The sequence below is a fragment of the Squalius cephalus genome (genome assembly GCF_949319135.1).
Source record: "Squalius cephalus genome assembly, chromosome: 1".
In the NCBI taxonomy this organism is placed as follows: Eukaryota; Metazoa; Chordata; class Actinopteri; order Cypriniformes; family Leuciscidae; genus Squalius; species Squalius cephalus.
The window spans coordinates 40,882,675-40,907,086 of NC_137122.1; the positions used below are offsets into that span (position 1 = coordinate 40,882,675).

At 37.0% G+C, this 24,412-nt stretch overlaps 1 protein-coding gene across 2 annotated transcripts; it reads left to right on the forward strand.

Moving 5' to 3' along the window:
• The first annotated feature begins 570 nt into the window (after positions 1-570).
• slc25a39 (solute carrier family 25 member 39) lies at positions 571-22,657 on the forward strand. 2 transcript variants are annotated; one of them, XM_079889906.1, is made up of 12 exons: positions 571-718; positions 7,480-7,589; positions 9,137-9,196; positions 12,215-12,265; positions 15,517-15,626; positions 15,713-15,780; positions 16,432-16,556; positions 20,454-20,627; positions 20,706-20,815; positions 21,553-21,634; positions 21,824-21,907; positions 22,423-22,657. In XM_079889906.1, the coding sequence occupies exons 2-12, from the start codon at positions 7,493-7,495 to the stop codon at positions 22,539-22,541; spliced, it is 1,080 nt and encodes a 359-aa protein (XP_079746032.1). In that variant the 5' UTR covers positions 571-718; positions 7,480-7,492; the 3' UTR covers positions 22,542-22,657. The 2 variants fall into 2 exon arrangements, with proteins under 2 accessions (XP_079746032.1, XP_079746033.1); XM_079889907.1 differs by lacking the exon at positions 12,215-12,265 and having other exon boundaries at positions 586-718.
• The last annotated feature ends 1,755 nt before the right edge of the window (positions 22,658-24,412 follow it).

Sequence of the window (24,412 nt, forward strand, 5' to 3'; positions counted from 1 at the left end):
TTTGGGAAAACTGCTGAGTTAGCATTTTGAAGCATTATTTTAGCCCATGTACATACTACTACTTATAGTAATTGCAATAACTGGGTAATAACTAGGCACTACGCCTGAATCTACCTCTAAACCTAACCTTAACCCATGTATTTACCAGTACTTTCTTAGGTAAAGAACTAAGAAAACTGTAAACTAAAATATAGAAGTGTAAAATAAAGTGCAACCAGCATTTCATATTTCCCTGCAACCTTGATGGTTGGAAGGTATAAAAAAAGTATTTGTTTCCTCAGTCCAATAAAAGGTACAATTCCTATATGTTATGTCATTAAGAAACTATTATGTAACTTTTTATGTAAATCCTTTTTTTAGAAATCATAAATCATGCCTCCATGTTATGCTGTCTGATAATTTCAGTTGATAGCAGACATCCTGCAGTATAATTAGGTGCATTACATTTACTTTTAACCCATTTCTCATTGCCTGCCTAGAGGACAATACTTAGACAATACTTAGCTGGGCTGCATTACCAGAAAAACAACCCTAAACGTGTCTTTGGCATGAGCTGGGCCGCCAGGGGGCGCAGTGTGTTTCTCATGGTCACCCGCTCTGTGTGCCACTGTTGTGCGCATTGAGAGTCTCACTCTCCGACTGCACGACGGAGGAGAGACTCGCAGCAGAATGTCACGAACCGAACAGATGCACGAAAACCCTCCGGTTTAGACAAAAGGTGAGTTATCTGCATGAGCCGTACTATTATTTCTTAACTAACCTACCCTTTCTGCTGCATTAGCTTCAAAGGGTCTCTGTTCTGTACACAATGTGCCATGATCTTGCGCCATTGCGTTTAATGCGATCAGCGGACAGCTCAAGAAACTGCTGATGGTGGAAGAGAGCCGTTCGAGCACAGGTATTGGCAATCGAGGATGTTCGTTCCATAATGGTTTTGTTTTTAACCAATTGCTTGCAGCAACTAGAAAAATTATATTGTGCTTTTGTTCTGGACAGGCAATATTTTAGCTACCCAAGACTTGATCAACTTCCCATCATCGCCTACTAGTGTTTTGTTTTTGAGTTGACAGCGCGTTTTGTTCTTTGTTTTTGAATTTTGGCTGTTCAGTGGTGTTTTTTAAGGCTTAAGGATAACAGCCATAACATTTTGTTATGCATAAAGTGCATATTACTCTTAATGTAATATAACTGAAATGTTAGTCAAATATTCTGATGTAGATTAGAAAGTACGGCTATTAAGTGACTTACAAAATTGACTGACAAAAGGCATTGCCTGAATTCATTATTTTCAAAGTATGGAGAGAGAATTGTGTCTTTATTATATGCGAGAAAATAAATGATCTGAGAGAGAAAAAAAAGTTTGAGAGAAAAAGTTACACACTGATAGCAAAAAAGCATTTCATGAGAGAAAAAAAAATATTTGAGAGAAAAAGTTTTCATACCAATAGCAAAAAATAATAATGAGACTAAAAAAAGTTTTGAGAGAAAGTATTTTCTCATAGAACAAAAAAATATATAAATTTGAATTTTTTAAAATTATTTCTGAGAAAAAAAATCTCTCTCAAAATACTTTGAAAAAACTCTCAAATATATATTTTTTGCTATCAGTGTGAAAACATTTTCTCTAAAAAAAAAAGTGTTTCTCTCAAAACGCTTTTCTTTGCTCTCGATGCAATTTCTTGCTCTCGTGTCAGGATTCTGCTTTCACTGTGAAAATTGTGTCATGCGGGGCCACGATCCTATTGGCCAGTCGGGTGAGCATCGTCTTGCCTTGGGAGTCGAACTGAATCATTATACCATTGTTCGGTTCACCGGCATAGATGCCGCCTCTGCCTTAGTTGAGCACGGACCTATTTTTTACAGTCTATGTCACGTACACTCCAATGTTTGGGTAAGATGATTCATGGTGGTCTTAGATGATCACGGACGTATTGCCTGCGATAATTAATGCGATATGGCTCAGCTTGTCAGTGAACTACGGCTCTGTGTAGTAAATGCCGCTCCATCTGAAGGCAGGAGATGGCGATTTACTACTAATCAAGGAACCGGCTTTACTGACGAGATGCGCATAACAATGTCATCCGATATATCGCCCAGGCCCAGCCCTAGTTCATCATATACAACCTCCTGTACAGTTACTCGGACTCAGAATAAACAATTTTGTTTTAAGGTCAATATGATACATTTCCTGTTTGAACCTATATAACCTAAAATGATTTTTATTCATGTGTTTAGCATCTGTATGTCTCACTATAGGTAGGCTATAGAGCACTATCAGTGTTGTGCCTGAACGGTTCATTGAACGATAGTTCATGAACTCGTTCATATTTTGGGTGAACGTGAACTGAAAGTAGCCTACTGTATTACTGCCTGATGAACGTTACTGTAAGCTCGTTCATTCTGGTGTCTGTGAACGTCACGCTCTCTCAGTTTAGCATCGTTCAACAGAGTGCCAGATTTCTATAGAGCTTTCCAGGCGAAACCCCGGCTTAACGGTCCTCCACGACGGGTTCCAGCGAGTATGAAGAACTAAAAATGACAGAACGAAAAAAAAAAAAAAAAAAGTAGAAATAAATAAATAAATGCAGAAATAATAGTAAAAATAAATACATTTTGGTAATATAAATGGCTATTTCTGTATTTTTACATGTATGTATTTATTTATTTATTTATTTATGCATTTCTATATGTATTTATTTATGTATTTATACATTTATTTATTTATTTATTTATGTATTTATACATTTATTTATATATTTATGTATTTATATATTTATTTATTTATATATTTATATATGTATTTATTTATACATTTATTTATTCCTACATTTATGTATTTCTGTATTTCCACATTTCTACATTTATTTATTTCTGTATTTCCACATTTCTACATTTATTTATTTATTTTTCGTTCTGTCATTTTTAGTCCTTCATAAGCGAGAGTGAGTGTATGTGAGCGAGAGTGAGTGTGTGAGAGTGCGAGCAACAGCGAGTGTGTGTGTGTGTGCGCGAGTGAGCGACAGTGAGTGAGTGTGTGTGTGCGTGCGTGCGAGAGCACTTGTGTGTGTGCGAGTGAGTGAGCGAGCTACTGTGTGTGTGTGTGTGTGTGCGCGCGAGTGAGTGAGCGAGCTACAGTGTGTGTGTGTGTGTGTGTGCACGCGCGAGTGAGCGAGCTACAGTGTGTGTGTGTGTGTGTGTGTGTGTGTGTGTGTGTGTGCGCGCGCGAGTGAGTGAGCGAGCGAGCACAGTGAGTGTGTGTGTATTTGAATGAGTGCGTGTATGTGCGAGTGAATGTGTGCGTGAGACGGCTCGCGGTGACTGGTCGGAAAGCAACGTGTAGTCTGACATATTTCTTGTCCATTCACGACGACAAGATTTTTAGGAGTCAAAATCGTGTAATCTGACACCGTGACTATCGTAACAGACACAAAATTCTTGTAATCTGAACCAGGCATATGATCACCGTGAATCATCTTACCCAAACATTGGAGTGTCCGTGCTCAACTAAGGCAGAGGCGGCATCTATGCCGGTGAACCGAACAATGGTATAATGATTCAGTTCGACTCCCAAGGCAAGACGATGCTCACCCGACTGGCCAATAGGATCGTGGCCCCGCCCATGACACAATTTTCACAGTGAAAGCAGAATCCTGACACGAGAGCAAGAAATTGCATCGAGAGCAAAGAAAAGCGGTTTGAGAGAAACACTTTTTTTTTTAGAGAAAATGTTTTCACACTGATAGCAAAAAATATATATTTAAGAGTTTTTTTCAAAGTATTTTGAGAGAGATTTTTTTTTCTCAGAAATAATTTTAAAAAATTCAAATTTATATATTTTTTGTTCTATGAGAAAATACTTTCTCTCAAAACTTTTTTTAGTCTCAAATATTATTATTTTTTGCTATTGGTATGAAAACTTTTTCTCTCAAATATTTTTTTTTCTCTCATGAAATGCTTTTTTGCTATCAGTGTGATAACTTTTTCTCTCAAACTTTTTTTTCTCTCTCAGATCATTTATTTTCTCACATGTAATAAAGACACAATTCTCTCTCCATACAAAGTAGATGTTATTTGCAAAACTAGTGGTGTGTTTCACCATGTCTCAACAATCTTGTTTGTATAGATACTGGCAGGGCCGGTTCTAGACATTAGGAGGCCCTAGGCAAAATTCTTGTTGGAGGCACCCCACCCCCCAATAAAAATAACTTGAAACAAATATAGGCTACATAAGTTTGGACACGTTACTATTTTTAATGTTTTTGAAAGAAGTCTCTTGCTCATCAAGCCTGGATTTATTTGATCAAAAATACAGAAAAATAATATAGTGAAATATTATTAAAATCTAAAATAGTGGTTTTCTATTTTACTATACTTTAAAGGGGTCATATAATGGTACATGCACTTTTACAAGTTGATTATACTGAAATGTGTGTTGGCAGTGCCTGTACACAACCATCATAAAATGATAAAAATGCATCCAGTGGTTTTTTTTTTAACCTTAATATGTTTTCCCCTGTCTCAAATCAAGCCGTTGATCAAGCCCCTCCCATGATTGTTGATTGACAGCAGCGTTTCAACACAGACCCGCCCTCGCTCATGAGCGAGCTGTCTCTCAATATTCCCCACGATCAACAGCAATGCTCTCATGTTTGCGCGAATCATTTCACCAGACTGCTTTATAAACGAGAACATTGATAAAGGTATTAGCTCCTGTCTGAGTATGTGTTGTTTATGTGCCTAATGACTGTCATAGTCTCACAGACTGGATATTTTTTAAACAGATCAGTAAAATTTTAGTGCTTCAGCCCTGACAGTTGTACCTAACACTGCACAGATAACGTTACGCATCACGGACAAGCCTACATTTACAGAAAAAAAGTTTTTCATGACCATTAGCTGTAACATCTGTCAATGAACTAACGTATACATCAGTAAACACATAACGTTAGCGTTCGTATCTCACTACTCTACCCTGCCAGTACATACAAAGATAGATCAAAGTGGCATTACGTTAACCAACCATTCAGAAACGTCCTGTTTTCCAACTACGGTTCAAACTGATACGGTTGCACAGTGTCCTCAGAGACTCCCGCTGCCATTCTTCAAAATATAACGTTACCCTCAACTGTTGTCAAGGCAACACTCCACGTGTGTTGTTGTGGCAAAACACCCACAGAACAGAGGGGCGGGGTGAGCAAAGCTCATTATCATTTAAAGACACATGCACTTAAACGGCGTGCTGAAAACAGAGCTGTTTTTGACCAGGTAAAATGAGTGTTTTCTTACAATACTAATGAGAATTTTAAATTAAAGTATATTGCAAACTTTTAATTTAGACCCTAAAGAATCATATTAGCTTGTACAAAAATGGCATTATATGACCCCTTTAAAATATATATCTGTGATGCAAAGCTGAATTTAGTGTCACGTGATCCTTCAGAAAACTTTATAATATTCTGATTTATTATCAAATGTTAGAAATGGTGCTTAATACTTATTTTATAACCTGTGATACTTTTTTTCAGGATTTTTTGATTATTAAAAAGTTGTTTTAAAAAAAGTCTTCACTATCACTTTTTATATATTTAACACATCCTTGCTGAATATTCCTGTTTTTTTTTCTGTATTTTTGATCAAATAAATGCAGGCTTGTAGAGCATAATAACAAACTTCTTTCAAAAACATTAAAAATAGTGATATGTCCAGACTTTTTACCGGTACTGTAGGGGAGAGCGGGGCACAAAGTAACGCTCTTTGACTTTCTCAGTTTGTGTAAATCTACTTATGGTTCAGAGTATTTATTTTTTCCCACATTAATTTCACACATGTCTAGTACAGTTATGTGGTTTTGTTTTATTAATATAGTATATACTTTTTTCTTGATATACCCTGAAAGAATGGAAGTGAAATGTGACAACATGCCCCATAGGTGGGGTTAGGGCTGGGCGATATATCGCATTACATTGTTATGCGCATCTCGTCAGTAAAGCCGGTTCCTTGATTAGTAGTAAATCGCCATCACCTGCTTTCAGATGGAGCGGCATTTGCTACACAGAGCCGTAGTTCACTGACAAGCTGAGCAATATCGCATTAATTATCGCAGGCGATATGTCCGCGATAATTTATGCGATATGGCTCAGCTTGTCTGAATATAAGCGGCCCTTTAAGACCTTTGTCAGTCACTCGTGTTGGATGTGGTTCGTCCTATGTGGTGGTATGCCGACATTACCCTGGATACCATACTCTCCATACACCACAGAGACTTGCTGTTCTGGTCACAGATGAGCCAGCGAGATGAGCACCAACAATTTGTCCTCTTCTGAACTCTGATATGTCTCCCATTATGTTGTGTGGATTGCAATATTATATATTTTGTTATATATTATATGTTTATTATATTTGTTGCTCTAGAGATGATGGACTGCACTTTTCTGTCTTTTTTTCAGTCTTATAACACAGATGAAATAAAATGAGCATGTTTACACTGATCAAAAACCCATTATGGAGTATTATCACTAGCTTCCTGTACCTCATAAATGTGTCAGGCCAACATGAAGGTCAACTTTGTGCTCACAGCTGATTATCTGTTGATCTTTATCTTATGGATTTTCCTTTCTGTGTTACTAGCCTAAAGCTGTCATTTGTTCTAGCTTTTGCCAGTTTTGTAGGAGATAGTACCAGTTAATGTAGTTAAAAATCTCCAATCCACAAGTTTTTTCCCCACCTCTTGTATTCCATTATATCCAGTCATACACCTTGTTAGATGTTGTACTCTCAATTTCTCTTTCATTTTAAAGGGATAGATTCTGTCATCATTTGCTGACCCTCATGTCATTCCAAACCCATATGACTTTCTTCTGTGGAACATAAAACAATATTTTGAAGAATGTTCGTAATAAAACAGTTTTGGTTCCCATTGACTTCCATTGTATGGACAAAAACAAAACAAAAAAGGAATGGAAGTCAAAGGGAACCAAAACTGTTTAGTTTCCAGTCTTCTTCAGAAGAAATACACAGTTTTTATTTTTGGGTGATCTATCCCTTGACTCTCCTAACTACCCCAGTTGACACTGAACATGTTGCATGCTGAATGCATCCAGGCGGCACGCTTGGTGTCGGTCAAAGTCTCATGTTAGATTTGTTTTTCATAAGGTAGTTTACTGACTTCCGCAGGAGTAGTATAGGGTACGGGGAGGGTGACCCACCCCGTCTGTGTTCTCAATAGATAAGATATCAATATGCTGTGCAGGGCCATTATAATCACGCCTGCCGCTAGAAGCTACTTTCTCTTAATATCCATGTTTATTTTTGCATAAATGTCGTTATTTAAGAGCAGATAATATTATGTTGTCTTGCAGAGGACTGAGAAGGTCAATAAGTTTCCCTGATGACAGGAGCTATAAAACAGGACCATAAACATAAATATAATCTAAGCATCTTGGATGAATGTATTCATATCCCCTCTGCTCTGTCTTTCAGGTGGGCCGACAGGATGGGGGAAGGGCCTGCAGTCAGGCCTTTGGCTGCTATTACGCCCGTGCAGCAGATGCTGGCGTCTGGCACTGGGGCTGTGCTAACATCTTTTTTTGGTGAGGAAAAGAATTGGCACGATCATTTCTCTATTTAGAGAAAATTCTGTTTTTACTGTTATGTCATTTCCTTCATTTGTCCAGTTTTAGCTGGACAAAACATTCTATCAAGAGTAAAACAGTAAACATTTTATCAAATACAAATGTTTTAGTATTAATAAATTGCATAGGGCATTAAATGCATTAAATTCAAGAAATTATTAATTTTTTTTTTCAGCAAGGACCCTTTAAATTGATTTAAAGTAACATTTATAATGTTACAAAATATCTGTTTCAAATAAATGCTTGAGTTTTGAATTTTCTAAGTATCAAAATGTATCAGTTTCCACAAAAATATAAAGCAGCGCAACTGTTTTCAACATTGGTAATAATAAAAAATGTTTCTTAAGCAGCAAATCATCATATTAGAATGATGTGACATTGAAGACTGGAGTAATGATGCTGAAAATTCAGCTTTGCATCACAGGAATAAATTACATTTTAAAGGGTAACTCTCGCCAAAATGCAACCTAGGGTCTTTTTGTCAATCTAGTGAAGATCGACTATGTTTGACTTACAAAATGCAGGCGGACACTGCTACAGTGAGTTGTTAAAAATCTTTCTTTTTAGTAAACTCTGTTTACACAAACAATGTTCTCAATGCTCAAGTTCATGTGTAGAGCCCCTGGTGATACTTCGAGCAAAGTTTCACGTTGTGTCGAGCCTTCTTAGTGTTTTAAAAATAGGGATTTTTGATGCCATCATAGTAGTGCCCCAAGCATTCCCATTCAAAAGGCAATTTGACCGAAAACGAAAATACGGTCAAACTTAAAAGTGCCGTTTCCATTATAATTATGCTTTTAAATGAAAGTTTGCCTTGGGTAGAATAACAAAAAGACCCTAGGTTGCATTTTGGCGAGAGTTACCCTTTAAAATATATTCAACAGGAAACCAATTGCAATAATATTTGATAAGAAAACAGTGAAATATTAATGTTGGAAAATATTATTGCAATTGGTTTCCTGTTGAATATATTTTAAAGGGTAACTCTCGCCAAAATGCAACCTAGGGTCTTTTTGTTATTCTACCCAAGGCAAACTTTCATTTAAAAGCATAATTATAATGGAAACGGCACTTTTAAGTTTGACCGTATTTTCGTTTTCGGTCAAATTGCCTTTTGAATGGGAATGCTTGGGGCACTACTATGATGGCATCAAAAATCCCTATTTTTAAAACACTAAGAAGGCTCGACACAACGTGAAACTTTGCTCGAAGTATCAAACTTTGCTCGAAGTATCAAACTTTGCTCGAAGTATCAAAGCTTGAAATGTCTAATTAAACAGTAAACCCTTCTCTCAAAAACACAAACCCCAAACTTTTGAAGGGTAGTGTATGTTGGCATATAATTATGTTTTTCTAAAGTAACTGGGTTGAAGGGTTTACTGTTTAATTAGACATTTCAAGCTTTGTGCCTGTGCTAGTGTTGTGCTTTATATGTAGAATCACAATCCTAACTATTATACAAGGCTAAACCTTAATTTTTCTCTTTCTTTTTCTCCCTCTCCCAGTCACACCACTGGATGTAGTGAAGATCAGACTTCAAACCCAGCAAACTCCCCTCTATCAAGGTACAGATCTCAAGCAGCTCCTCAATTCTTGATCACAGACAGAATGTCAGATGATTGAACAGTAAACGTCATGCATTTTCTCTTGACATTATATAAGTCACACCAGTTCAATATCAGTTCCAGTGTTTCTACAACCAGTGCTTCAAATTTCCATTCAAATGCTTTAAATAAACATTCTTCAAGTTAGAATAGATCCAGAAGCTGGTCTCATCTGAGGAATTATCGTTTGCTGCTGCACTCTGAATGTTTTTTTTTTCTCTTAAAGCTAAGTGTTAAAGCTAACAACATGTTTACTAGATCCTATACCAACTAAACTATTGAAAGAAGTGTTACCTGTAGTGGAAGAGTCTCTCCTCAATATTATTAACTCGTCTTTATCTTTAGGTTATGTTCCAAGAACATTTAAACTGGCAGTTATAAAACCTCTCATTAAGAAACCACAATTAGATCCACATGATCTAGCAAATTATAGACCCATTTCAAATCTACCTTTTATGTCTAAAATACTAGAAAAAGTTGTGTCCGCTCAACTGGGCTCCTTCTTGCAAGAAAATGACACCTATGAAAAGTTTCAGTCTGGGTTCAGGCCGCATCATAGCACTGAAACTGCGCTCGTTAAAATCACAAATGATTTACTTTTAGCTTCTGACCAAGGCTATATCTCAATACTAGTTTTACTTGATCTTAGTGCTGCGTTCGATACTATAGATCATACAATACTCTTAGATCGACTACAAAATTATACTGGTGTTCAAGGACAAGCATTAAGCTGGTTTAGATCGTATTTATCTGACCGATACCATTTTGTCTATTTAAATGGAGAAAAATCGATCATAACTCCAGTAAACTATGGAGTGCCGCAAGGATCTGTGTTAGGCCCTCTATTATTCTCAATATATATGCTGCCACTTGGAAATATTATAAGGAAACATGGAATTAGTTTCCATTGTTATGCTGATGACACTCAAATCTATATTTCATCACGGCCAGATGAAAACGCTAAATTATCCAAATTGACAGAGTGTGTTAAAGATATAAAAGATTGGATGACGCGCAATTTTCTTTTATTAAATCCAGATAAGACAGAGGTAATACTTATCGGTTCAAAAAACCACCCACAAAACCTCTCACAATACAACTTTAACATAGTAGGATGTCCTGTTACTTCATCCTCTACAGTAAAAGACCTGGGTGTTATACTTGACTGCAACCTGTCTTTTGAAAATCATATTTCATATGTTACAAAAACAGCCTTTTTCCACCTTAGAAACATTGCTAAGCTATGTAATATGCTATCAGTTTCTGACGCAGAAAAGTTAGTTCATGCATTCATGACCTCGAGACTAGATTACTGTAATGCTTTATTAGCTGGTTGTCCTGCATCCTCAATAAACAAGCTACAGTTAGTCCAAAATGCCGCCGCTAGAGTTCTAACTAGATCAAGAAAATATGATCATATAACACCGATTTTATCATCACTACATTGGTTACCTATAAAGTCCCGTATTAATTACAAGGTATTGCTACTGACTTATAAAGCCCTAAACGGCTTAGCTCCAGTCTATTTAACGGATCTTCTATCGCCCTATAATCCATCGCGCTCTTTAAGATCACTAAATTCGAGGCTTTTGGTCATACCTAGGATATCCAGATCCACCAAAGGAGGGAGAGCATTTTCACATTTAGCTCCAAAACTCTGGAATAGTCTTCCGGATACTGTTCGTTGCTCAGACTCGCTCTCCCAGTTTAAAACTAGATTAAAGACGCATCTCTTCAGCCAGGCATTCATATAATACTTTTAATCTTACAGTTAAATCCGGCCTCTAGTTCATAAACGCCAGAGGAGAACTGGCCCCCGACTGAGCCCGGGTTCTCCCAAGGTTTTTTTTTTCTCCATTAGGTCACCTGATGGAGTTTTTCGGTTCCTTGCCACTGTTGCCTTTGGCTTGCTCAGTTGGGGATATTTGGATATTTAATTTAACTAATCAATCAACGATACTATTGATCAGCATTACCAAACATGGACGTTCCATTAGAAACAAACATTGATGTATTGTTTTAATTTATTACTGTGAAGCTGCTTTGATACAACCTATGTTGTGAAAAGCGCTATATAAATAAACTTGACTTGACTTGACTTGACTTAAGTGAATATTTTCTGTGCCACTAGCATTGCAAAAATCACTGATTCCAAACAGGTTTTTCAAACACACCATGTCTGCCATTGTTTGCTAAACTCAGTCCTGCCCCTAACTCTCACCATTGGTTGAGTCGGCGTCATGTTGGGTTGGTCAGGGTACAATTAGAGCTAATGTTTTGATAGCTACAAATGGCTTACTCTCTGCACAATAAGCTGGAATAAAATAATTAGAACTACTTGAGCTTTATTAACGTTCAAAAGATTGGGGTCTTTAAAGTTGGCATAAAACAGAAGTAGCGATAATCTTTTCTTCCCTATTGTGACGTGTATCCAAGTGAAACGGCTTCTCGAACTAGAAAAGTGTGGGCGGGACTGCTGTGATGTCATGTGAGTGACAGGTTGATCCCGCCCTCACGCCATTAAAGACGTCATCAGAGAAGAGAAGAGATGTCACTGCAAGAGGGAGAGGAAGTTGTTTTGGTTACCAAGGCACATGAATAATAATAATTTTAAAAAAGTGGGATAAATCATTATATAATAAATACCGCAATATTCCATTAAAAAATTGTTCATGTTTTTGAAAGAAGTCTCTTTTGCTCACCAAGTCTGCTTTTATTTGATTAAAAATACAGTAAAAACACTAACATTGTGAAATAGTATTTAAATTTCAAATGGAAAACTTTTGTAACATTATAAATGACTTAATTGTCACTTTTGACAAATTGAATGCATCCTTGCTGAAGCCAAACTGACCCCAAACTTTTGAACGTTAGTTTGTATCTAAAAACCTGCTGTAAGCCTTTGATAACACAGTCCTCATGCTGTTTTGCATTTGCTATATGCACTATGAGCTATCTTTCTCTTTCTCTCTCTCGAAGCACTAGCAGCAGATTCAAGGCCCTGGGCTGGGGTCATCCGCCCTTCAAAATGTGAGTATGTGAAGATGAACTCGCATCTGTGCTCATGGACCTCTCCCAAAGACCAGCAGCTTGCTTCACTAACTACCACTCGAATTACAAACACATTCTGCTAAACATCTAAATCACATAGTGCTAACAACATTTTGGCTTGTACAACGCATCTCTAAAGGGGTAAATGCAATGACACGTGTGCACAAAACACCCCAACAAGTTGAAAAATGCATTCAGAAAATATTTCGGAGGTCTACTCTGCTTGAATATAAATGTTTATTCAGTGTGTTTATAGCAGTGGACAATTTACTGAACTCATGAGGACACACTAAAAGCCATGCAAGGCAGATCTACCTTGAACCTGTCTTGCGTAATGTCCAAAAATAGTAGGCTTGTTTGTGCCAAGGCTGGAAATAGTTAAACTGTCGCGGCATGGTCAATGCCATGGTCACTAATATTTATAGAGCCTCTTATCTAAGACATCAGTCCTAATCACCAAATCCTTTGAACTGAATGCTGAAAATTGTTCAGCTATTATCAGAAAAGTCTTGCTTGGAAAACTCAGTGTCAAACTTGTGTCACATGGCTGTTATATGTCTGCAAATACAACAATCCAGGAGTCATTGAGGTTACACACTGCATAGACAATTAGTTTTTTTGTCTTTATGTTTTTATTAACTGTATTGTGGCAGTACCACCCCCCACCCAACATTTGGATTTAAAATAATGGCATGCATGAATGAGGAGTCATTCACAATCAGGGGCCGTATTCATTCACAAAGCATTTTATCTTACCACTAGGAGTACTCCTAAATCGCACTAAAAGATTTTATCTAGGAGTTTTCTCTTAGAAGGTATTCACAATGCCTTTTAGACCTACTCTTAGTAAAGAAAAATGACAACTCCTAAACTAAGAGTGAGTCTTCGTTGCTATGGATGACGTCATTACTCATGCACGAGCTTGACTGAAGTGACCACATTGATTGGCTGATGATTGTAACGCGGGAATGATTCCAAACACCTCCCCTACGATGATGAGTGACAGGTGACAGGTCTGAGAATGCGTGCGCTACACAAGTAGTGCGAAGGACGAAAGATGATGAATAACTGAATAAATAGCCTAAATGAATAAAGAGTAAGGCAAAACAAATAGCCTAGTAGCCTAATGAAACATATGGATTGATGCAATATCTTTGCAACATTATTGAATTAATCTGTCACTATATGCCTCTGCCTACGTTTGCAAAGAGAAGAACATTTTAATTTGATTCACAATGAAACGTTACAAATAGTTTACATGCAATGAGTAGCCTAGTTTTGGTTGTTGTTGGTGGTGTTATTGCATCCCTAGTTATGCCTACAATGCAAAATTGTTCCCTCGCGATTGGAAGCTCCTGTAGCCGCCGCATACGCATTTCAAAACATCGCAACGTGAAATGCCACAAAAAGCGGTTTGTGAATAGGTCTTAGTGAGTTAGGAGTCCTCTCGACTTCTTTTAAGCTGTCCCAGGCTTAGGTGCTACTTTTAGGGCTAAAATACTTCGTGAATTACTCTTAGTCAAAAAAATTAGGAGTCCTAAAGTTAAGAGTGACACGCCCATTATTTTTAGGAGTTGCTCCTAAATTTGCCAGTTAGGAGCTACTTTTAGCCTTAAAATTCTTTGTGAATACGGCCCCTGATCAATAACATTCATTTACAAAATAGATTGGGTGAATTTACATTGAATGTCGACTTAAACTCATACATGTATAGTGTCAGTGTACAGTTGCTGTCCCAACTTTAAAGGGTTAGTTCACCCAAAACTGAAAATTCTGTCAGTAATTACTCACCCTCATGTTGTTCCAACCCCGTAAGACCTTCGTTCATCTTAGGAACACAAATTAAGATATTTTTGATGAAATCTGAGCTGGATCACTTCTCCATAGGCTTCTAAGGGACTGAAACTTGCTGGCCCAGAAAAGTTATTAAAGAGATCGTTAATATAGTCCAAGTGACTCCAGTGGCTCAATCTTAAGTATATCAAGCGACGAGAATACTTTTTGTGCGCAAAAACAAAACAAAAATAACGACTTTATTCCACTATTCATTTCCTTCTCTCTGGGCCTCGAGTTGGTTTACGTAGTGTTTTTGCGCAGCGCGTCTGTGTTACACGTCACCACGTAGGCTCACTATTGGTTGACGCTGGTCATGTGTGTAATGCCTGTGATGTACAACACTGACCCGCTGCGCAAAAACACTACATTAACTCACTCGAGGCCCAGAGAGAAGGAAATGAATAGTGGAATAGAGTCGTTATTTTTGTTTTGTTTTTGCGCACAAAAAGTATTCTCGTCGCTTGATAAACTTAATATTGAGCCACTGGAGTCACTTGGACTATATTAACGATCTCTTTAATTCTGGGCCAGCAAGTTTCAGTCCCTTAGAAGCCTATGGAAAAGTGATCCAGCTGTCGGATTTAATCTAAAATATCTTAATTTGTGTTCCGAAGATGAACGAAGGTCTTAAGGGGTTGGAACAACATGAGGGTGAGTAATTACTGACAGAATTTTCATTTTTGGGTGAACTAACCCTTTAACCAATCATACTCAAAGTTTCTACTCAGAGTGCTAAAATAGCCAATTGCAAGATTAAAAATGAAGTGTTTTGTAGTTGAAAATAAGTTCACAAAAATGTTTTTTTGATGTCTATCACAGTCCCTTTCAAGGAAAGTTTTGTTCACTTGGCAGCCATATTTTCCATATACATATACAGCCATATACACCTCTAGGCATCTATTTCGGGCATCCAAGACCAAGTCCTATCTACTTGAATGGGGGAATCCTGAACTCTCAAGAACTGCTTGCTGAACTCACAATTAAATAACATATTTCAAATCAGCAAACAAAATCTGACATGAACTGTCCCATAAATGTTGTTTCTTATGCTCAAATAGCATTAAAAAATCGTATTTTTTCAGGCTAAATGTGTATGCGCAGTCTTAAGAGCGAGTCTCAGAACAATAGCAGTTTCTAAAGCAACCAAAGCTTCTGACGGCAGCTGCAGTGGCGCGATGACTTTATCAATCAGCGATTGGGTCTTTTATTTTAGAAGGCAGGACATATTGCATGTTGCCTTTTCTCCCATTCATAAGTAATACAATAGAGACAAAAACTTTAGCTATACAAAGGGAGGTATACTCCTGAGTACTTGGGTGCTTGTGGCCATTGGCAATGTATTTGCAGAAGTATTACAAATTAGGTTTACGCTACTATATTTTCTGGCTTTTTAGGGAAATGTTTCCTCTATTGTAACGGGTTGATGGACCACGTCTATGTGTGTCAGAATATGTCAAGCTGCTCCAGCTGGTACAAAACCCCCACCCATTTCAGTGGGACCGTGGTAAGAATTTATTTGCACATTTACAAATTGTGATTTCAAGTTTTTGTAATGACACATTCATGCTTAATTTACTTTTTGTTTTTCAGGATGCATTTGTTAAGATCACACGTAATGAGGGGATCAGGTCTTTGTGGAGCGGACTTCCCCCCACACTGTAAGTCCAGCATCATGTCAGTGTATAGTTACATACAAACTGTTTGACTTGCATACTTTAATTGTACTTCATCAGTTTTATAGGCAGAACTGTAACCGGTGCTATCAGATCTAGTCTAGTCCTGTTTTAGTGTGCCTCTATTTTTAAAGTGTGTGGTGTAACTGCAGCTCATACGAAAGACTTTGATTCAGCTGTTGCTAAAAGTAATGACTTGTAGTTTTGTAATTAAGTTTAAGTTAAGATTTTAAAAGATCTTAAGATTTAAGAAGAAAAATTAAGATTTTAATTCTGTAACTGCTTTGACAGATTCAAAGATCATTGAGTGAAGGATTCTTTAGGATTCAGACAGATAACTCTCAGATAACTTAGTCATTAGTTGTGAATCCGACTACAGTGGTCATGCTGTTTACTGAATAACTGAAATGCTGTGTAAGCATATTTAACTTTGTAAATTTATAAGTAACATGTTAATGATTAAACGTATGAATCAAGTTGACTGTAAATAATCTTTTTTGGGGTCAGTTGACTTGAGCGGAGAGCCTGACAAACCAGCAAACAAAAACAACTCTGAATCCTTGAAAATGACACACATTTGTAATTCTTGCACAAGCTGTTTTCTGTGAATGCTCATTGGTGTGTTTCTGTTTGAAGGGTGATGGCGGTTCCTGCCACAGTCATCTACTTCACCTGCTATGACCAGCTGCGAGACTTCCTGCGTTACGGCATGGGCTATCAAGGGGACCATATTCCCCTTATAGCAGGAGGGTTAGCGAGATGTGAGTATTTACTCGTCCTTCCTGTCTCATACAAGCATCTTTTACAAGACTGCAGTTTTGTAATGTCTATTATGAAGATCTTAAAATTATATAATGTGCATCCCTAAACAAAGCTGAAAACCTGCATAATAAATCAGTTATTGGCATATTTAACGTATCTGTCACTATTGGATATTTAATTATGCATTATCATTTCCCTGCTTTTACCTTTAGATTTGCTACCATCTAAAATATATGTATGTATGTACTGCACGAAATTACATTGCGATATTTTTTTCCCAACGATATATATTGCGAGCCATCAATCCAGGCCAAAGTCAATAATTACCATTCCATGATATTAATAATTTCACTAATAAGCAAGCTTCATTACAAGTGACAAAAAGGCCACTTAATATTTTATTCCAAAATTAGAACATATTTCTGTCAGAATTTGGTGAACGTTCTACGCAATCCAACGTGGCGGCGCTCTTAACAGATGTTTGTTTGTTCATTAGGCTATAATTCCTCAAAATAAGTAAAATAAAATATTATGCTCTCTCTCTCTCTCTCTCTCTCTCTCTCTCTCTCTCTCTCTCTCTATGTTTTCGGTGCTGATTCAGTGACGCGTTCATGTAAACGGCACTTAAAAGCTGTCACAAAAAAACAGCAAAAGTAATGATTATGAATATGTAAAATATTACAATGAGACATTTCAATTGTTTATTAATAAACAAGTGTTTTCTGTAAAGATAAAGTTGACAATACTGACTCGCGATCTTCGCAGTAGTGATCGCGCAGGAGAGAAATGTAGTTTTCATACGGATTACATAGTTTTATCTTGTTTTGAATGGTTCTGTCTAAAAGTAGAGATTTCTGTAGATAATAGATACATTTCTTTTCTTCTTTTATTTATTTATTTATTTATTTTTTAGGTGTGTGAGGCGAGTAGGCTACCTTATATGCTGAGTTTCGGTTCATGGATGATAGCTTAATCTCCAGTTCAGGCGTTGGCGCCTCCGTGTCGTGATTATGTCTGCTATATTTACTTTTTATTTATTAAATCCAGGAAATTGGATAATGAAACACTGATTAAAATTAATATACGATTAATACAAAACGAAATTAGCTTTAAAGAAAGGCTTTGTGCTTTCTGTTTGAGGTCTCTGTGAAAGTTTTAAAGCAGTCTTTTAGTGCCGCTTTCATAACGGTCGCGTCCGTAATGGAGAACGGTCACGTAACATTGTTTTTTCCTCATAAATACGAACACGAAAAATAAAAGACTTTTTAAAAAAGACAATCATCCACAACTTTATAACACTCCAGCAAATTACCTCTTTTTGGTCAACATCCTCCTTTTTGTAGACAAAATGGTCCCAAATAGCTGATTTTGACTTCATCTTTTTTTTTTTTTTTTTTTTTTTTTCGTCGCCCATTTTTAGCTATAGGATTGCCAGTGAATGTTGGCAGTGAGCGCGGTGAGCTGCGGTACAGCGAACCAATCACTGTGCAGGCACGCGGAACATGTATGTCACCCCAGCAAAAAGCCATGCAACAAACTCGTGTTTACTGTGTGCTACCCTGGTGCTATGGGTGCTACTACCCTTCACATCGCATGTTCCGGCGATGTGACTATCGCTCATTCGCACATCGCGATGTCGATGTTAAAACAGAATATCGTTCAGCCCTAATATATATATATATATATATATGAGTAGACACACCAGCTCCTTTTTTCTTTATTTTTATTATTTTTAACATTGTACATTTAATACTGAAGACATCCAAACTGTGAAAGACCACGTATGGAATTGTGTAGTAAAAAAAAAAGTGTTAAGCCAGCCAGAATATGTTGTATATTTTAGATTGTCCAACGTACCTACATTTAGCTTTGATGACAGCTTGGCACACTCATGGCATTCTCTCATCAGATTAATGAGGTTGTCACCCACAATGGTTTTCCAACAATCTTGAAGGAGTTCCCACAGGTGTTGCGTACTTGTTGGCTGCTTTTCCTTCACTCTCCGGTCCAACTCATCCCAAACCATCTCAATTGGATTTAGATTGGGTGATTTGTGGAGGCCAGGGGTCTCATTTATAAAATTGTGCGTAGGATCCTTACTAAAAATGTACGTGTGCCCGAAAGCTAAAAATGGCGTGCGCCAAAAAATTTTCAGACTTATAAAATCGTTCGTATGGCAGAATCTGCGCAGAATTCACTTTATAAATCCCAGTCAGCGGAAGATTGTGCTATTGGAAAGCCCAGATGAGTAATTAGTTGGGTTAGTAAAATAACTAAATTATAGTTTTTAAATAGAAAAAAATATTTATGTAAAGAGATATAGTAAAATAAAAAGTGTTTTACTGTAAACATCGTCAACTGCCAATTTAGGGGACATCGCCCAACCCTAGTAATTCTAATAAACTTATCCTCTGCAGCAAAGTTAGCTCTTGGTCTTTCCTGGGACGGTCCTCATGAGAGCCAGTTTCATCATAGCATTTGATGGTTTTGGCAACTACACTTGGGGATACATTCAAAGTTCTTGAGATTTTTCGGATTGACTGACCTTCATTTCTTAAAGTAATGATGGACTGTCTTTTCTTTTACTTAACTGAGTGTTTCTTGCCATAATATGGATTTGTACAGTATTTGTAGTAGCACTAAAAGGGCTATTGACTCTTTGCCCACCCTTCCCTCTGCACAAGACAATTTATGGTCTAAAGCACATTTAGGGGCTGTTTACACGACACCATTTTCAACTAAAAACTGAACTTTTTATGCGTTTTAGCTGTTTGTTTACACTACAACGGTGTTTTGGGTGCCTTGAAATGCAAACTTTTGAAAAGGGGTTTCAAAGTGCACGTTTTTGAAAACGGTCTCCGTGTAAACAACAAAAATGCTAATCTCTGAAGACGATGACATCATGCGCATGCGTATTATGTGTTCAGTATACAGTGTTTCATCGCCATGATTCATTTTTTTTTATTTTATTTTTTTTGCTACATAATTCCATACATGTTCTTTCATAGTTTGGATGCCTTCAGTATTAAAGTACAATGTTGAAAATAATAAAAATAAAGAAAAAACACTGAAGGAGAATGTGTTCAAACTTTTGACTGGTACTGTGTATAAAACATACCATTCAGAGGTGTGGGGTTGTAAGAGGTTTTTGAGAGAGTTTCTTATGCTCACATTTATTAAGGCTACATTTATTAATGCTGCATTTATTTGATCAGAAATACAGAAAAACAGTAATATTCTGAAGTATTACTTTTTAAAATAAATGTTTTCTATTTCAATGTTTTAAAATATAATTTATACCTGTGGTGACAAAGCTGAGTTTCAGCATCATTACTCCATTCTTCAGTGTCACATGATCCTTCAGAAATCATTCTTAAATTCTGATTTAAGTTCAAGAAACATTTCATATTTTTGTTAATGTATAAAACAGTTGCGCTGCTTAATATTTTTGTGGAAAACCAAGTGATATATATATTTTTTTGATATATATATATTTTTTTGATGATTAGAAAGTTCAAAAGAACAGCGTTTATTTGAAATGGAATCTTTTGAAATTGTCTTTACTCATTTTACGTCACTTTTGATCATTTTAATCCATTCTTGTTCAATAAAAGTATTAATTTCTTATAAATCTTTCTGATCACAAACCTTTGAACAGAAGTATATACAGTATTAAATGTAATCTTTAGTAAATCTCAAATTGTACATTATAATGCTGTAAATTCACGTTTAGTTTTTTAAATGATTGATTTAAATGTTGTATTTTGTTGTAAAAAACCCCTGCAAAATGTTGATGCATCCCCATGATGCATTTTCTGAGTGTTCTGTTTGATCATGACTGCTGTGTTGTGATCTCTGCTGTCACATTATTGACGTCTCCTCTCTGTGCTGCTCAGTGGGAGCAGTGTCTGTGATCAGTCCTCTGGAGTTGGTTCGGACTAAGATGCAGTCCCGCAGACTCCCATACAGCGAGCTGATGGTGTGTATCCGCTCGGCTGTGGCTCAGGACGGCTGGTTATCTCTCTGGAGAGGCTGGGGTCCCACTGTCCTACGGGACGTGCCCTTTTCAGGTCAGTGACCTGTACATTCTCTGGCAGCGGGATGTTCCACAGATGCAGTGCTTGACTGTTTTTTCCCCCCCCTATTAGCTCTGTACTGGTTTAACTATGAGCTAGTGAAGGCACAGCTGTGTGAGCGGTACAGTGCACCACAGACCTCCTTCACCATTAGTTTTACAGCCGGGGCCATCTCAGGAGCTGTGAGTATCCCAGTATCACCTCACTCTCAAAAGCCAGATATAATGGATGACTTTTACTTTAGTTTAAATGACGCATTAAAAGAAGGAACTCAATAGCTATAAATTAATATGGATGAGTTTATGAATGATTACATAAGACTACAGTGAGAAAAAAGATTAAACAATGTGAACAGAGCGTGATATCTTATCTGGCCTGACTGATTAACAATAAAGGCGTTTTACATGAGAACAAATGCCGGGTCGACTTCTGTCCCAGATGAATGTGGAACATGAGTGAAACTGATCTTTTGCATTGAAATATTTGCACTTAACTAATGGTCAAGTGATATTTTGAGTATTATCTTACTACATGCTTAAAACATGGCTACATAGTTGATGTTCTTTATAATGGAATTGGATTTGCAGTGATAATAGAGTTGTATAATTGTGAATATAACACTATAATTCAATTTCTCTTCTGCTCACCAAGGCTGCATTTATTTGGGGAAAATAAAATAGAAAATAAATGACATTTATTCCTTTAATAGCAAAGCTGAATTTTCAGCATCATTATTCCAGTCTTCAGTGTCACATGATCCTTCAGAAATCATTCCAATGTGCTGATTTGGTGCTCAAGAAACATATATTATCAATGTTGAAAACAGTTGTGCTGCTTTGAATACATTTCTGAAAACCATGAAATAATTTTATCATGCAGTACTCGCCTCATCAGAATATCAATTTTCTTTTTGACACAGATTGCTGCAATTCTGACCCTGCCGTTTGACGTGGTGAAAACGCGCAGGCAAATCCAGTTAGGGGAAATGGATGCTGTCGGAGGTATAGCAGTTTCTGTAGTTTCACCTGTTAATATGTTAGAAAGAGTGTTGTAATTAAAGCTGAAGGTTAAATGACATGTTCTCATAGATGACTACTCACTTTTAAAAACAATTCAGTGCTGATTACTTAAGCTAGAATTAGTTACATTTAATCAGGCATCAAATTTCATGACATTTTGACCTTTCTCAGCAATCTCTATGAAGAAACCGGCCTCCACATGGAACATGATGAGGAATATCTGGATTGACATGGGATACAGAGGTTTGTTTGCAGGTAAGCTCAAATTTCTACAGTCTACGCACTTCCCTAAAAGCACAATGTGCTCTGATTGGTTGGCTGGACCAGTGTGTTGTGATTGGTCAACTGATTCAAGCTTGTTTCGGAAATGTCATGGCCCTTACCATAACGGCAAGTTTCAACACGCTATTCAACCAGGCCAGCCTTATTTAAATTATTTAAATGAGGAATATTGTGACGTGTTCGTTCCCAAAACAGGATCAGATTTGACTGATATAGAGAATAACTCCCTTTGGAGTCACTTTGTGCTTTGTAACTTTGCAGACCTTTTCCATGCTCAAACAGTAACACTACAGACTAAAAAAAACATTAAAAATGTTACAAAGCATAACAGGATAAGGATTTTTTTTTTTGTTACAATTTCTGGCTGAAACAATGTTTTGGTGCAGGACCGAACTGGATTAGAAATTACACACCATGGCTTTAACTTTTTATTATTGAAACAGTGATATTGTTGTATACATTCAATAATCCGCTTTGCTTTTTTTCAGGTTTCCTTCCAAGAGTGATCAAAGTTGCTCCCGCCTGTGCAGTCATGATCAGCACTTATGAGTTTGGGAAGACTTTCTTTCAGAAGCATAATCTGGATCAGGCGGGATGCGGTCTTTGAGATGGGCGAGAGGACCTGTGGTTTGTCCAGGATCTAGCCCTGAGGAAGCTGAGAGGGACTCATTGTCAGCTACTGCAAACACTGATGACTTATACCAGCTTGGTAATGGTTTTTTTTGGGGGTTTTGGTTTTTTTTTTAATGAAACTCTAATTGTTGGGTGATGTGCCTACTGACTGGCACAAGGGATTATAAGCTGTGAGACTTTAACTAATACTTTGCATCTGAGATGTAGGACTTCAGTTATGATGCATCAATAAATGCACAATCCTCTCCAAACCCTGTGATGCCTTAGGGAACAATACCAAAGCATGCTGGCAGAAACACTTCCTCCCCACTAATGCCCCACTTATTGAAATGGCTGCTGGTTGGGCGCAACATCCAGGTTGTTTAATCTGCAGTGCTTAACTCTAGTCCCTTTTATTAAAGAGACAGTGCTGCCCTCTGCTGTTCATGTTGAGGAAACCTCAGAACGAATGGATAAAATAGTCAGTACTGAGCTTTACTGTCTTTTTCAGCAGGGGAAAACAAATAATAAAAAAATATTTTTATGTGATTTTTTTTCTTCTTTTCTTCAATTTTAATTATTCTTATTTACAAGACTAGTCCTTTGTATGGGCACTGTTTTTTTTATTAGTATTATTTTATTATTTTTTTGCAAGGGATGTCTTAGTGTAGTGGATGGATCTTTGCTCTTGTCCTGTGTACTACACCTGCATTTAGTTCCGATACAAACAATATCTACTGTTGTAAAAATACTGCTGACTTGAAATGATTAGACAGTTCTCACATTTGATCTAATAAAAGACATTTAAAAACCACTTCATCTTATAGGTTTCATTTTTAGCCGACTTAACGTGCATCATTTCTGTGCATTTACTGAAGCATACTACATAAATGTGTTATAGATTGCATTTCTGAGTGAATGTTAGAGAAAGTATCTAACAAATAATTTAATATGTCTGTGATGGCCCTTGTGGGATGTGAGCAGAATGATTGTTCACTCAAAAATAAAAATTCTGTCATCATTTCCTCAACCTCATGTCGTTCCATGCCGTGATACGACTGTCATTTTTTGCAAGCAACACATCAAGAGTTACCCAGCAGCAGAATGTTTAAATGACTGTTTTCTGTACAATGAGAGTGAATGGTGACCACAGCTGTCACCGGCCCCCATCCACTTCTACTGTATGGCCAAAATAACAATAAAAAAAATAGTTTGGACACTCTGCTGAGCATCATCTTTATTCCACTCTAGACAGACATACAGGGTTGGACCAATGTGAGGGCAAATAAATAAATGATCTAATTTTAACTTTGGTGGGAACTATGGTAGACTTGGTATGATTTTATATGATTGCATTTGTGTGATTTGTTTATAGATTCACCTCACTCCAATATAATTAATCTGACTCCATTAAAGCTGTTATTCTTTAAAAGTAGAAGTCTTTATTAGAACTGATAGGAACATTTAGGATTTAACCTGACTGCTTAGATAACAAAAGTTTTGATTTCTTAAGCTTTCAACGTTATCAGTGTAAAAGGAATCTTTAAAGCATGCAAAGTTATTTATTACATAACATATTTAAATACAGACATTAGAATAGAACAACATCCTGTATAGAACAACTTATAACAAATGACGCACTGCTGTGCAGGAGAGGGCGTAAAAGCCTTTCTTGTAGTTTGAGGTTACGCACTGGTGTGCAGGAGTGGCAGGGTTAATGCCTTTCTCCCCGATCAACAGTTATCTTTCCTTCTTATACCCTGAGCAAAGCATTGTTAAACATGAGTGGAATACCAACACTAAAGCCAACTGACAGAAAACCAAAAGATATGGCAAATGTTTGGTGATCAAGAGGGGGAGAAGAAC

Excerpts from the sequence above, each read along its gene's own strand:
- slc25a39 (XM_079889906.1), top strand. The coding sequence starts at position 7,493 with ATGGGGGAAGGGCCTGCAGTCAGGCCTTTGGCTGCTATTACGCCCGTG. Across the intron at positions 7,590-9,136 it reads TGTGCTAACATCTTTTTTTG|TCACACCACTGGATGTAGTG; the intron begins GTGAGGAAAAGA and ends TCCCTCTCCCAG. Across the intron at positions 20,628-20,705 it reads ACGGGACGTGCCCTTTTCAG|CTCTGTACTGGTTTAACTAT; the intron begins GTCAGTGACCTG and ends CCCCCCTATTAG.